Source organism: Rhinolophus sinicus, chromosome 18 (assembly GCF_057876585.1).
Source record: "Rhinolophus sinicus isolate RSI-liver-muscle chromosome 18, RSI-T2T, whole genome shotgun sequence".
NCBI classification, from domain to species: Eukaryota; Metazoa; Chordata; class Mammalia; order Chiroptera; family Rhinolophidae; genus Rhinolophus; species Rhinolophus sinicus.
Window position 1 is genome coordinate 48,387,790 of NC_142518.1, and position 15,501 is coordinate 48,403,290.

The following is a 15,501-nucleotide window of genomic DNA, read 5'->3' on the forward strand; positions in this document are numbered from 1 at the left end:
AAAAAGCAAAACTCAGAAAACAAAACAAAAAACAAAACCTAATCTTGTCGTTTCTGGGTTTATGGAAACCTGTAACTTTTTAAAACCTCTGTGGCATCCCTCAGTCCTTCACTGCCCACTTCCTGCCTCTAGCTAACATCAGAACAATCACTACATAACATATAGGAGTCTTAAAATAGACAAGGTTTTGAGAGCATGGGCTTTCTTACTAGTGTCTGTAGCTAACATAAAGCTTCCTCTTTCAAGGAAGATCTGTGTTCTTATTTGCACACAATTTCGAGCAGGAAGTTATACGCAGAACTTTTAATCTCCGTGGGAAAAGGTCCTTCATTCTAATTTAATTTAATTAAATGCTGCCCTTTTCTGTTTCTTTCTCTTCTCCCTCTTCTCGGGGAGGGAATAGTAAAAAAGAAATGTTTCAATAGATCTCGCGGTGCTATTCGAGACTCCCTATTAAAAAAAAATTAGAAATGATGCAAACGCGCCTGTGCCTTCCGGGATTTGGGGCTGCTACGGCCGTGCTCCAAGCCCAGTGAAAGCAGCCCAGGGAGGAGGCGGAGCTCTGGCGAGTTCCCCTTCCACCTTCCCCCACCCTTCTTTTCCAACCTCTGTTGGGCCCCTATCTCAATTCCAGCCTTTGCTGCAGCTGCTCTCCAGCCATTTGCAGGACTCAAACAACCGCAGCCACTGTTCCCAGGATGGTGATCCGTGTGTATATTGCATCTTCCTCTGGCTCTACCGCGGTAAGGAGGGTGGGGAGCCCACCTTTGTTGTTTTCCTACATACCAGTCTTCTGGTGCTGCAGAAACGTTAAATTGCAGAAGTTCGTCAGGCAGCTTCTCTTTCAGAAGACACTCCCACCCACCGCCCTTCTTCCCTTGTTTCCCTTTGTTGCATCGATTTCATTTTGCCATGGAGTTTAGCTTTGTTTGCCTTACGACATTAGGGCCAGGTTTCTTCTTTAAAGGAAAAATAAAACTACCGAGTTTTGGTAGATGAGAGATGGTGGTATAGGCAGCGTCTTTAGGGTCTTTACTAGTCAAGTAAAATCACACACTGGTGAATTTCAAGAGTGCGACATTTGACATATGTGCTCTAGTTACTGAGGTGAGGGCGGGAGTGCACATCTGCAAAGGATGTAAAACATGCTCTAATGAGAATTGAGTGGAGGCCAACGGAGGCATTGCAATTATTTTCAGAGAGTAAGACTCCTGTAATCAAAGAGTTATTTTGCAAGTCTGTAGGAGAGGGTGTTTAACTTCAGCCTAAAGAATCTGTTAGAACAAGACAAAATGGGTGGGGAAGTTGGGAACAATGATACAAAGTTATTGGTTTTAAAAAAAATGACAAGGGACCTGTTTTTTTCCCCCTCCCGTATTGTTCCTTATTTTGACTTTTTCTTTTCTATCAAAAGATTTTACTTCTAACAGTTTCTCACTCTTCAAATACATCGAGAAATGGAACTAAGGAGTGGCTTCTTGTACAGTGGCAGACTGGACTTGCTGTCTCTTCAACTGATAGGACAGCCCCCACTCACATGCTCTTAATTTATAATAATTTTTCAGCAGCTGTGGGTAGCAAAAGGATAAACTGAGGTGAAAGATGAGTGTATATCCATGATAAATGAAAGTACCATATCTCTTTTTCATAACTTAAGAGAAAAGCCAACAGTGGCAAGAGCAGATGTGTGGGTTTAAGATGTGGGATCAAGGAACCCTCTCCCTTCTGAGCTTTATAGCAGGTACTTTTCTATTTTTTTGTTTTTCTTTGGTTTATTTACCCCCTAAGAGAGTTTGGAGTAGAACTGAAGGTTATGTGAAATCACAAGACCCTTGAACCTTGAACTTTGTCTTCTCTTGGCATCACGTGTGGGTGTGTTTAGACAGTTTTGAAATAGAAAACTTAACCTTACATTTTTTGAGCAAGTTTACGTTGACATAAAAGGAAGTTTTTTTATTGCCTTTGAACCTCACTTTATGAGCTTCTTGCCTTATTATTTTCCATATATATTAAATCTGCTATTTCACAGTAATGTTTGAATTGCTCCGAGTCTTAAGTCCAATATGATGATTGTAAAATTTTAAAGACCAGCTCAATACCATTAGTTAAACCCTTAATTAGATTGAACAGATCAGGAAGAAGTTAGTTTCACTTTGGGTGATATGCAGTTTCAATACTGCTATTTATTCTTTGCTTTCTTGCTCTTCTACCTCTCCCCCAAAAGCAGATTCAAGAATAAACTCCTTTCAGAATTTGTATTCAAGTATGAACAACTATACCTCTCCCTTTGTTAAGACTTAAGTTTCTAAGAGCCTTAAACATGGCTGCTGTCTCCTATTATGCCCATTTTTAGACTCCATTGTTGAAGACTATGCAAATAGGAAATCTTTATGCTACTTGTGTTTTGTTTCAATTTTATTTTCTTACGGGTAATTAGAGATTTGTCTGTTGTTGCAGTAATTATACTTCTGATGAACCAGTTATCAAAAATTCTTATTTTATTATTATCTTACAGTACTTTTAAAGAATGCTAGAACAGTATAAAGTGAGTGTACTTCAGGAAGAGATCCTTTATACCATAAATGGGGACACTTTACTTTGCAATACTTAGGGTTTTCCTTTAAAATTGATGCCATGTTATTTTTAAGATCTGGTTTAGAAATTTTACTCCAAACATTGTAATGGGAACCCAACAAGTGCACAAAGTGAGCTACTCCTCTAAGTGACTAAGTGTAGTTCTTGGAAGAACATTTAAAAGACAGCTTTTGGTTTTGGGTTGGAAATCTCTGACTGTTTTCTGACTCTTCCTAATAGTTGTCATAAAACAACCAATATTAGATGTTTTATCAGGCAAGGTAGGATATATGAGAATTGCAAGACAATATTAACTTACATTGTCCTTTTCTCAAGATGCCCTGTCCCTCATAGCCTGATTAAAAAAAAAATGTTTTCAAGTTTGTAGTCAACTTTGCCCCAATATAGCACTTGCTTCTTAAAAGTTTAGAAATGAAAGCAAGTATGTTGATTTTTGTAATGGATTTCTTGATAGTAGCCATAATAATGATAGTAGAAATACTTAAGTGTGTTAGGTACTATTTCATTTTTTTTCTTGACAATTGCTAGTCTTATGAATTAGGCACTATGCTTATCTCTATTTTTAAGTAGAGATAGGAAATATAGGTTCAGAGAGATTAAACAGCTTTCTCAAGGTCACATAACTAGTAAGCCACAGAGCTTGAATCTAATACAAGTTGTTTGAATGCAAAAAATGTGTTTAACCACCAAGAAATACATCCTCCCAGTGATACTTTATAGCTAGGAGGCGTGAGGAGATAAATGTCAATATGAGGTGAGAAGTATGGAAAATAATAAATCTTTTAAATGGAAGAATTGCCTGGGTATATACATATAGGGGAACAGAAAAAAAGAACTAGTGTGAAAGAGGGATAGTATGTCTAAAGGTGAATGTCAGTAAGTGGGTTAAATGACTTTTCACTCAAGGCTAGGCAGATAGAAAAGACCTGCACATTTGGAACTGGTCTTTTATAGGTCAAGGTATGAAAAATTTAGGTCTTAATACTGTTTCTTTTTATGGAAACAATTTAGCAGGAGTGCAACTTCTAAGTTGTCTTGTCTATAAGAAGTGATTTCTGCTTGTTCAGAACTGTTCATGCATGTCGTTACCCACTGTAACACAGTAGTATACAGCATATTTTTCTTTCTTGAGATTGCAACGCCCTGTAAATATACTTTTAATGGAAAAGGAACAGTAAGCACAGAGCATATATAGCTTAATCAATTTCAATAACTTTTAACAAAAATCAACATTGGCCTTTGGTCAGAATTGCTAGAGTGATGATAGCTTGTTTTTCGTTTTTTTTTTTTTTTTGTTTTTTTTGGTTTTAACTGGTTTGGGAGTTTTCTTCTCATACTTCTTTCCCTCAGCTCTATAATGATATCCATTCCATGGTCTCTGTGCATTCTAGGTGTGCTTGGTGTAGAAATTTTAAGGCTATAGTATATAGATAATTTTTGAGTATTTTATTTATGGAATAACATATAAAATGATCTCTTTTATGATTGCTAAAACATAAAAGTTGTAGCTTGGATTGTCCACATAGCACATTAAATATATGTAATTTTCCTCTATGGCAGTATTCAGTGCACACGTTATAAAAACAAGTGAATAAAATGAACACTTATTATAGCCAATGCATGAGTCACTAGTCACAGTATTTTCTTCATTTGGATAATATGAGTATAGAACAACAGTTCATCTATATGATTCTCAAGTAATTGCATCTTAAGTAATGGGGTATTTTTGCTGCTCTGTTTCTGTATAAATCGAACATTGATTTGATGTATCCTGTGGTCTTTGTTATAGCTTCCAAGGTTTGTTTGAATGCTGTTTAAAGCTATTCATAAACTACTTAGAAGAGCAAAATCAGAAACTATTCATCAGGTGACTGGACATGCTTTTTGGATGCTCTAAACAGTGGAAAATGGGCAGCTTTTACATGGCAAACACAGGAACTCAAGATCAGTATCTTCAACTTGCCCCCTATTTGATGACTGATTTCCTAAATGTCACAGCAACAATGGCAAAGCCTTGGGAATAATTTGGCCCAACTTAAAGAAGCTTGGGAAACAGTTATTTAAAAAGGTATTTAAAAGTCAAATTGTTGTAGAGACAAAAGTATTGTTGAAGCTTAGTAAAAGATTCACAATCTGGTAGGAGAGAAGGATAAAATGGACTCAATTTTAGCTCAAAGACTGGTTACTCTTTTGAGGAAGGGTTTTGATCAACAAACCTTAAGGTCAATCTTCTCCCTGGTTGGCCTGGAAAAAAAAATTGAAGCCCCAGACACAATCAGGTCGAATGTTCTAATTCTCTGTAGTTAATCTCTAAATTCTTTTCAAAAATATATATTGTGCAATCAAACATGTCTTTTACAGGAATATTTTCTGATTTAATTGAACTATCAAATGTGGATGTTATATTTCATTTCTTCCTGATAAACAGAATGAGGATCTGTTCCTGGCACATTTTCTTTCAGTTCTACTTTGTAGCCCACCAGGAGGCCTTTTAAAGCTGGTACTTAATTACTTCCTCCAATCCAGACCAAAATTAAATAAAATGTACATTGAGAGAGGAGGGACAACTCATTTGTGATGAATGTTTTTAGTAATATGAGAGGCAAAGCTGACTTTTTACACTTGATCAGTAGGGAAGAATTCTAAGCAAAGGAATTATTTTCTAGCCCAGAGCCCCTCACATTTTGGCTTTATTAGATTGTTTGAAATGTTGTAGATTGCCAGAACATCAGACAAAAATCAAATACAAGTTTAAAAAATAGCATGACAAATTCAAAGATTGTATGTTTAAAAGCATTCAGTGTCAGTGTCATTAGATTTTTTTTTCTGTTATTACCCTTTTGTTAACATGACTAGTCAAGATTTGACTGGTAATAGTAAAGACTAATATTTATTTATGCATCATATATGTCAGGCATTGTGCCCAGTGCTTTACATACATTATCTCAATTAGTTTAATCATTACAACACTCTGAGGTAAGTACTATAATATTATTAGGATTATTTTATGTAATTAGAGGTGCTAGCTCTAAGACCCAGAAACATTAGGTACATTGCTCAAGATTAAGGATCTACAAATGGTAAAACTGTGATTAGAACCCAGGTTTTTCTGACTCCACAACCCACTCCTAAGCACTGTGTTGTTTACACATCCTCTTAGTGTATAGGCATTGAACAGAGATAATGTTAATAGTACACTAAAATCTTGTCATATAATTAGGAATTTATAATTGCCATTTAAGACTGCATGATTTCTGAAAAGAAAGAAAAAGACTGGATAATGCCTAACCAAGCAAATCTGTCTTTATCCATAATCTGCATGTGAGAGTTAGGTGAGAGTGGGGGAAGTAGGGGGGTTAGTAGCACCGTTTTCATGTATGATTCAGTTTTTTAAAAATAAAATTGCCTAACCAAGGGCACATTTTTAAATAGCATTTGTTCCACATATTGAACTTTTATGTCTTTGACTCTCCCTTGAAAAATGCTTTTGTGTGGCTATACCAACATAATTAAAAGGTGGCTTTTTATGATTTTATAAATTTTCTAAATTCATCAGGAAGGCAGTACTGCTCTACTCTTTGAGTTCTGTCCCTTTGGCTTAGTCCTTTCTGGAAATGAGACCCTATCAAAGAATAGGAGTGGAAGCAAACCTTTTTGCTTAGGGGATTTCCAACAGTTAGTCAAGACAAGTTGAACTGTTATAATATGAGAAAAATTTGTCTGTTTCACCACTACCACTCAGCCAATTGTTTCATCATAAGTGCAGTATATTTCTCAAAGTTAAAATTGTAGCAGTACAGAAACAGTCTCATAGATACAGAAAACAAACTGATGGTTGCCAGAAGTGGGGAATAGGGAGCTGGATGAAAAAGGTGAAGGGATTAAGAAATACAAATTGGTAGTTACAAAATATGTGTTGTCATGGGGATGTAAAGTGAAGCATAGGGAATATAATCAACAATGTTGCGACAACTATGTATAGTGCCAGGTGGGTACTAGACTAATCAGGGGGATCACTGCATAAATTACCTGAATGTCTAACCACTATGCTGTATACCTGAAACTAGTACAAAATAATATTGAATGTCAACTGTAACTGAGAAAAATAACTAAAAATTAAATACAATAAATTTAGAAAAAATTGTAACACTAAATATATATATATTTTAGTAGCTGTATGATATCAGAAACCATTCTATCCAGTGTAATATTTCAAAGTTGATTTAGAGGGAAGATGAGCATAGACAATTACTTAACATGTTAAAAATATGACAAATATCTCACTTTAATTTCTCATGCAAGCAATGTGTAAGCTTTAGTTGTTAATGATAAGGGCTAGCATTCATTGAGCACTTAAAATGTGCCAGGCATAGTGGTAAGAACTTTATATGTATTATATCATTTAATTCTAGAGACAACTCAGTGAAGTCAGTACTCTTATTATGCCTATTTTTATAGAGGAGAAAACAAGCTCAGAGAGCTAACAATGATAGAGAGCTAGCAAAACACTCCCCAGATTTGTCTGATTCCAGAGCCCATGAGTCTAACCCCTATGCTATTTTTGACTCCTGATTGATATTTACTAATTACTCACCACGCACGGGGCTCTGAAACTAATTTAAAATCATTGCAAAATTGCTTTTCTGATGAACTTGGAAAATTATGAAAAGTACTTCTTAATTGATTGATAGCAGTACCAAGAATAATTCTATTGACCTGTTACATCATGTAGAGTATGTAGCATTCTTCAGACCAGAAAATTAAAGTCACAATGGCTCAGTATATACTATTAGTTAGAATGCAGAACTTGTACCTTTATCCCAGTAAGAAAATTACCTTGTGTAAGGCAGTCTAACTAAAAGTAGATAAAGACAAATTGTTTTTGGAAAGGATTTTAAGCTTTGAGCTAGAGCAAGTAGCTTCAGAGTGATATATGGGTTATTGGCTGTTGCCTCTGTGATTTGAGTAGGTCACTAAAGCTCTGCTGCTCATCACCCTCACAAGTGGAATATAAATTACATAAAGTGAAGAGTATCATGGAAGAAAGCTTTTACAAGTTTTGTTATTGGAAATCCATTACTGAAGATTATGGAATCTGATATCACACTTTCAGAAACTTAAACGTAACTGGTCTTGTGTATCAACTAAATATTTTGAAGTCAAAAGAGGCAGGGGTTGGGAGTAAAACTTTTTCAGTGAATTTCTACTTAAAAAAGAAAAGTGTTCAATTTAAATCTCTTCTGAGCAATGCTGAGAGGATAATCAGGGTTGAGTTTTAAAGGGAATAAGTAGGAAATTTAACAAGATGAAGAATAAGGCCAATTCTATACCAGACTCAGAATTTATACTTTTGATTTTTCAAAAAGAGGCTATTAAAAGGCAAGTACAAAAAACATTGAGGAAAGTGTGACTGAACATTTACTTATTGTCCAGTTGCATTAGGACTTATGATTAGTTTTGAAGTTGAAATTGAAGAATGATTTTTGATTGGTATGTGTTTGTATCCCCTTAGAAACTGTATGGTTATGGTCAGGCTCTGCATAAGGGGGCTTAAGAGAGGGATATATATATATATATATATTTATTTATTTACATCTATATATATTTACATCTATATATATGTGTGTGTGTGTATATATATGTGTGTGTGTATATATATATATATATATATATATACATATATATATATATATATATATATATATACTATATATATATGTATATACTTATATATATATAGTATATATATAATTTGGTCAGACTCTACTAAAAGGTTGACTTTGAGAACTAAAACAACATATCCCAGGGGATCCTTCCACTGCCCAAATGTCAAGGACTGCTTGGGAGAAGTCCTATCAGCCACACAGCATTGTGTGTAACTTCAAAAGTCAGTGACTCTACGGGGATATGAAAGTCAGTTTGGGGAATATAATCAATAATGTTGTAAAGATTTTGTACGGAATCCGATGGACACTTGTCTTATTAGGGAGACCACTTCAGGGACAGTGTATGTCATACAGGGTGTCATGCGGGGTCTCTGGTCCCGCTCCCCACATAAGAATGCAGGACATGGTGAGGCCAAAAAGGAACACCCACGGAACCATAGATAGGGGAGTCATACCACTGTAGTCTCACTGGCGGCCGGGTTGGAGACACAGGAAGCAGGAGCCACACTATCTGTAACCTGCTGTCCACTTCTCTGCAATCTGCAACCCTCATTCCGCTGTGCTAACTGCAGTCCGCGCTTGCCAGCCACCATCTTCTTGCTAGCCCCGATTTGCTGCTAGCGTAGCCACAGCAGTTATATTAGTGGCCAATGACTCACTGGTTACAGCTGATGGCCAACTAGCCACAGCTGATCGCCATCCAATCACAGTTGATGGCCATTTACTACCTGAGCCAGCACCTTTCCACGTAAGGCCGAGAGCCTAGAAACTGCACTCCTGGCTCTGTCCCCACAGTGTAGATGCCTGATCACTGTGCTATACACCTGAAGCTGAAGCTGAATAATAATGAATGTCACAAGAATATATATATATATATATATATATATATATATATATATATATATATTCACAAGAAGTGGAGTACAGCATTAGGAATAGAGACAGTGGAAATGAAACAACTGTATGCGATGTCGGAGGGGTAGTAGATTGGGGGAGGGGAGTTATCACTTTGTGAGGGGTATAAATGGTAAATGTCTAACTGTTACATTGGTTTGTACACCTGAAACTAATAAAAAAAATCAGTGACTCTACATTTGTATTTCTTGAAAAGTGAGGTACCATGTGATGCTTTAAAACACAAAACATCTAACACAGTCTTATCTAAATAATCTATGTCTAGATGTCCAAGTGGATTTACTGTAAATCAAAATCTAATTACTTTTTGAAAATCACTTATTTATAGAGACTGATTTGATTTTCTTCACTGCATGATGTGGTTGGTTAGAGAAGTATTAGAATTGTTCGTTTAGGTTAATGTTTCTAAGAACTTGTCCATTTCTACTAGGTTATTGAATTTGGTGGCATATAGTCCTTCATAGTATTCTTGGATGATCCTTTTTGTTTCTTCGGTGTCCGTGATAACTTCCCCTTTTTCAGTCGGATTTTGTTAATTAGTGTCATCTCTCTTTGTATCTTTGTGAGTCTAGCCAAGGGTTTGTCAATTTTGTTAATCTTTTCAAAGAACCAGCTCTTTGTCATATTATTTTATTGTATTGTCTTTTTGTTCTCTATTTCATTTAGTTCTGCTCTGATTTTTGTTATTTCCTTTCTTCTGCTGACCTGAGGTTTCATTTGTTCTTTTTCTTCTAGTTCTTTAAGGTGTAACGAGGTTATTTATTTGGGAGTTTTCTTGTTTCTTGAGATAGGCCTGTAATGATATAAATTTCCCTCTTAAAACTCCTTTCGCTGCATCCCAAAAATTTCGGTAGGATGTATTTTCATTGTCATTTGTTTCTATGTATCTTTTGATCTCCTCTAATTTCTTCTTTGACGCAGTTGTTCTTTGAAAATATGTTGTTTAATCTCCATGTATTTGTGTTTTTTCCTGCTTCTTTTTGTAGTTAATATCAAATTTCAAAGCCTTGTGATCAGAGAATAGGCTGGGTATGATTTCAATCTTCTTAAATTTGCTGAGGCTGATTTTATGTCCCAATATATGGTCTATCCTTGAGACTGTTCCATGTACACTAGAAAAAAAAGTATAGTCTGATGTTTTAGGATGAAGTGCTCTTATGTATGTCAATGTTGTCCATTTCATCTAATGTGTCATTTAGGGCTGCTATTTCGTCATTTATTTTCTGTTTAGATGATCTATCCATAGATATCAATGATGTATTTAAGTCCCCTATTATAATTGTGTTTTGGTCAATTTCTTCCTTTAGTTCTGTTAGTAGTTGCTTTGTATTTTTTCGTACTCCCTGATTGGGGGCCTAAATATTGATGACTCTTATGTTTTCTTGTTGTATAGTCCCCTTTACTATTATGAAATGTCCATCTTTGTCTCTTGTTACCTTTTTCACCCTGAAGTCTGTTTCATCTGATATCAGTATGACTACACCTGATTTTCTCTGGATACCATTTGCTTGGAGTGTCAATTTCCACCTTTTCACTTTGAGTCTATGCTTGTCCTCGTAGCTCAGATGTGTCTCTTGGAGACAGCATATGTTTGGGTTTGGTTTTTTGATCCAGTCTGCTACTCTGTGCCTTTTTATTGGTGAGTTCAGTCCATTTCCATTTAGGGTGATTATTGATATGTGAGGATTTCCTGTCATTCTATCTTTAGTTTTCTGGTAAGGCTGTGTCTGCATTGTTTCTTTGCCTTTTTGTTGTTGTCTATTATTTCTGTGTGGTGATCTTCTGTGATATTTCCCTCTGTTTCTTCTTTTGTTACAGTATATATTTCAGTTCTGGATTTTTTTTTGGGTGGTTACCCTTACGTCTATATAAAAGCAAGTTAGATATTTAGAGTATTCTATTTTCATCAGCACACTCCATTGCCATATTCCGGTTCAGTCCTTTATTCCCCCCCCCCTTTTTTTTTGTTGACACAAATTGTCCCTGTTGATGGTGTTCAAAGAGCTTCCTTTAGTATTTATTGCAGTGCAGGTCGTGTATTTGAATACTCTCTCCTTCCTCTGTATGTCTGGAAAGGTCTTTCTTCCTCCTTCATATCTAAAGGATATCTTTGCTTCATATCTAAAGGATATCTTTGCTGGATATATTATTCTTGGCTCATATTTCCTCTCTTTCAATAGTTTGAATATTTGGTTCCACTCCCTCCTGGCTTGTAGAGCTTCTGCTGAAAAATCTGATGATAATCTAATGGGCTTTCCTTTGTAGGTTACCGTCTTCTTTTCCCTGGCTTCCTTTAGGATTCTTTCTTTATCATTGATTTTAGACAGTTTGAATACAATGTGCCTTGGAGAAGGCCTTTGGGATTGAGGTAATTAGGTGTTCTATTTGCTTCTTGGATTCGAAGATCCAGTTCTGTCCACAAGTTTGGGAAGTTCTCATGGACAATTTGTTTGAATATATTCTCTGTTTCCTTCTCTCTTTCTTCTCTGCCTGGTATGCCCATTATTCTTATATTGCTCTTTCTGATGGAGTCAGGAAGTTCTTGTAGAGTTCTTTAATTTCTTTTAAGTCTCAAGTCTCTTCTTTCATCCATGTCATTTCCAGGTTTCTATCTTCCATGTCACTGATTCTTTCCTCCATCTTGTCATCTCTGGTATCTAAGCTTGCTATTTCATTCTTAATTTCTTCTATTGAGTTCTTTTTTTTAATCTCCAGAAATTCTATTTCGTTCTTTTTTAAAATTCCATCTCTTTCATAAAATGCTAGTGTTTTTCTTTGATTGTGTCTGAGTTCATTAATGTGCCTTTCTGTGTTTTCTTGCATCTCGTTGAGTTTTTTCAGAGCTGCAATCTTGAATTCTCTGTCATTTTAGTCACATATTTCCATATCTTTAAGTTCCTTTTCTGGAGACTTTTCACTTTCTTTCTGAGCTGTCTTGTTGCCTTGGTTATTCATGCCAATTACTGATTTATTATTTCTCTTTCTCGACATCTACAGGATTGGCCTCTACAACACGTTGATTGGAAGAGGTCTTACTTCTGTTTTCCAGTGCTTGTTGGTAGAATGTTGTATTTTCTCTCTGACTGCAGCCTTTTTTCCTCTCTCACACGGTAGTGCTATGTTTTCTCTGCACTATTCCAGCTTGTCACACAATGGCGGATTCCATGGGAGGCGGGCTTCTCCTCTGTTAGTAGTTCGCCTGGGTCACAGGGTGCAGTGTCTCTGTGGGTATGTGGAGATCTTTTGAAGTTTCAAAGCTTTTCCTGAACCAGATTCAGTGCCTGTATGTTTCAGCAGTTCTGTTTACTCCTGCTGGGATCCGCCCAGATAGGTGGGGACAGTGGTGGGGTGAGTTGTGAGAGGTGGCTCATAGCAATGGCGGCGACCACCCCCACAGCCAGTCCTACTTCCACAGCTCCCTCCCCTTTTTTGGAACTAGTTGTGCTACGAATCTGTGTCTGTGGTCTACAGTTCTCAGAACAGCAAATATTCTGTTCTTTTGATATGATAGTGCTACTGTTCCGCTTCTAGCACCGGGCAGGTGGGGGCGGGGCGAGCTCTGGGAGGATAGGGTGGGGGTGGCTATTCTCAATGCCTAAGGCTTCCATTCTCTGAGGAAGTGAGGGCTTAAACCACCATTTTCAGCCTTCTTCTCTCAGTCTTTTCTCTGAGGTCTCTGTCGTGAGCGTTGTGTTCAGCCGTGTTATATGCTGTCCCCTCAACCCTGTGGGCCATAAACGGAGCCCTAGCAGTCCGAGTTCTTCCATCTCCTGCAGCTGCTGTAGTTCCAGGATGAAACGAGCTCGGAGCACTGAGCTAAGTCTGCGTCCTGTGCCCGCAGGGCTCCGTCTCTTCACTTCTCCTCTCCCTCCTCCCCCGCTGGTGCGATTCGCCCACCTTTAGGTGAATTCAGTAGTGGGCCTCTTCGTGTTCCCTGTCTGCTGTGCAGGGCGTCCTTTTTGGAGTTATAGTTGTTCGATAAGTTGTAAATTCCAGGGGAGATTTACAGAGGCTCACCTCACGCTGCCATTTTGATGATGTCTCATCAAATTTTTTATAATGTTGCTTTAGTGGGCGAAAACAACTATATCTAGATAGAAAGGAAATAGAAAAAATTAGTCTTTATTGTGATTAATGGCACTTGTTATTAAAAAACTCAGAGTATAACACTGGAAGTCTCTTCTCCATTGCAAATAAATGGGTTTTGGTCTTTTCCATTTTTATAAGTATCAAACATACTGAAAATAAAATATTAGAAGCATCTTGGTAGGAGGGATCATAGGAGGTCATAGAGTCCATCCACATAAGGATTGTCTGTGAACTGTTCCAGAAAGATGGTAATCAATTTTCTTTTAGTAAACTGTCCAAAGAGGAAATATAAAACCGCCCTTGGTAATAGACTCTGGCACTAAGATTGTCTGGAAATGTGGGTGACCAATGAAGGATCTTTTTTACCTCTTTTTGTGTAGCGAAGAGGGAGATCAGATTTTTGAAACCATGGAAGCAAAGGAAGTAAAGCACTATACAATATGTAGAGATATACCAGTTTTCAATTATATATCTATATATCTATATCTATATCTATATCTATATCTATATCTATATCTCCAAAATATCTGCTGATAAAATATTTGACTCTTTTGCAGGGTGGGGGGCAAAGTCTTTGTCCTGAAAGAGCTTACAAACTACCTTGTTTTGGAAAGCTTAAAATAGGTCTGCTGATTTTTTATCTTTTTCTTCTGCCTCCCCTTTTAGGAAGCATGCTGGGTATTGTTCATGCCTGTAGATAGTGTACGCTGAGATCGTGCCATTAGGGAATATTCTCATATATTGGTTATTTCATGAGGCTTGTGATTTATTGAAATTAAACTAATCACAAAATCAGCATTTTTTAAAATTATAAAGTCAATAATTCCTTGAAGCACAAGTGTTGGGTATTGTTCATTTATAATAGTTGGTAGTGTTATTCATGAAGAAAATCATATGTTATGGCTAATGTAAGACCTAGGACAATGCCTTTGAAAGTTTCAGCTTCCAGAAAAATATCTTGTTGTAAAATTATGAATTATACTGCTTACCATTGTAGAGAAAACACAGCTGTTTCAGAACTCTGAATTGAAGGCTGTGGCTTCTTAATGTTGTTTAATAGTAATTTGTTGGAATCTTTTCCATTGTTAGTGTACTAATTAACAAAGGGGCCCTCGATTGGGGAACAAACTCCTTACGGTTATAAGTTAATCTCTACACTTTCTTTCCCATCTGTAAAATCAAAGAAATGATCTTATCCTTATTTCCCATGAATGTTAGATTTTTAAAATATTTTTATTATTAGTTTGAAGTGTACAAAACAATGCAATAGTTAGACATTTTTCACCCCTCCTAACAAAGTGGTAACCCCCTACCCCCAGTCTATTGCTCCTCTGACTATATATATATATATATATATATATATATATATATATATATATATATATTTACAATTCCATTGACTCTATTCCCTATGCTATACTCCGTATCCTGTGACTATATATATATATATATATATATATATATATATATATATATATATATATGACATACAATATTATTCAGCTTCAGGTGTACAGTGCAGGCATCTACACTGTCCATGAAGTGGTCTCCCTAATAAGACCCATCTAACACCCTATAAAATCTTTACAACATTATTGATTAGATTTCCCAAACTATCTTTCATATCCTTGTGGCAATATTGTAGTGACCAATTTTTGCTGTCTAATCCCTTCCCCCTCTTCCTCATCCCCACCCCTCTACCATCTAGCAACCATCAGTTTTTCCTCTATATCTCTTGAGACTATTTCTGTTTACTTTGCTCATTTATTCAGTTCTTTAGATTCCATGTATAAGTGATATCATATAGTATTTGTCTTTCTCCCTCTGATTTATTCCACTTAGCATAATGTTCTCTATGTCCATCCATATCATTGCAAATGGGAAGATTTCATTCTTCTTTATAGCCGAGTAATACTCCATTGTATAAATGTACCACAGTTTCTTAATCCATTCGTCTACTGATGAGCATTTTGGTTGTCTCCAAGTTTTGGCTATTGTAAATAGTACTACAATAAACATAGGTGTGCATATATTTTTTCGAATTAGCATCTTAGATTTCTCTGGATAGATACCTAAGTGTGGAATTGTTGGGTCATAAGGTAGTTCCATTTCCAGTTTTTTGAGAAACCTCCATAATGTTTTCCATAGTGACTGCAACAATCTGCAATCCCTCCAACAGTGCACCTGGTTCCCTTTTCTCCACAATCTCACCAGCACTTGTTGTTTGTTGATTTAT

General features: G+C 36.4%; 1 protein-coding gene across 2 annotated transcripts in view; it reads left to right on the top strand.

Annotated features, from left to right (window-relative positions):
* The first annotated feature begins 496 nt into the window (after nt 1-496).
* Nucleotides 497-15,501, top strand: part of SH3BGRL (SH3 domain binding glutamate rich protein like) — a 136,670-nt gene continuing 121,665 nt past the window's right edge. For both annotated transcript variants that reach the window (XM_074323575.2, XM_019717549.3), the window contains exon 1: nt 497-743. Coding sequence is in view for 1 of the 2 variants with exons in the window: in XM_019717549.3 (XP_019573108.1) it covers nt 699-743 (45 nt within the window). In the remaining variant the exon portion in view is untranslated. The remainder of the gene's footprint in view (nt 744-15,501) is intronic.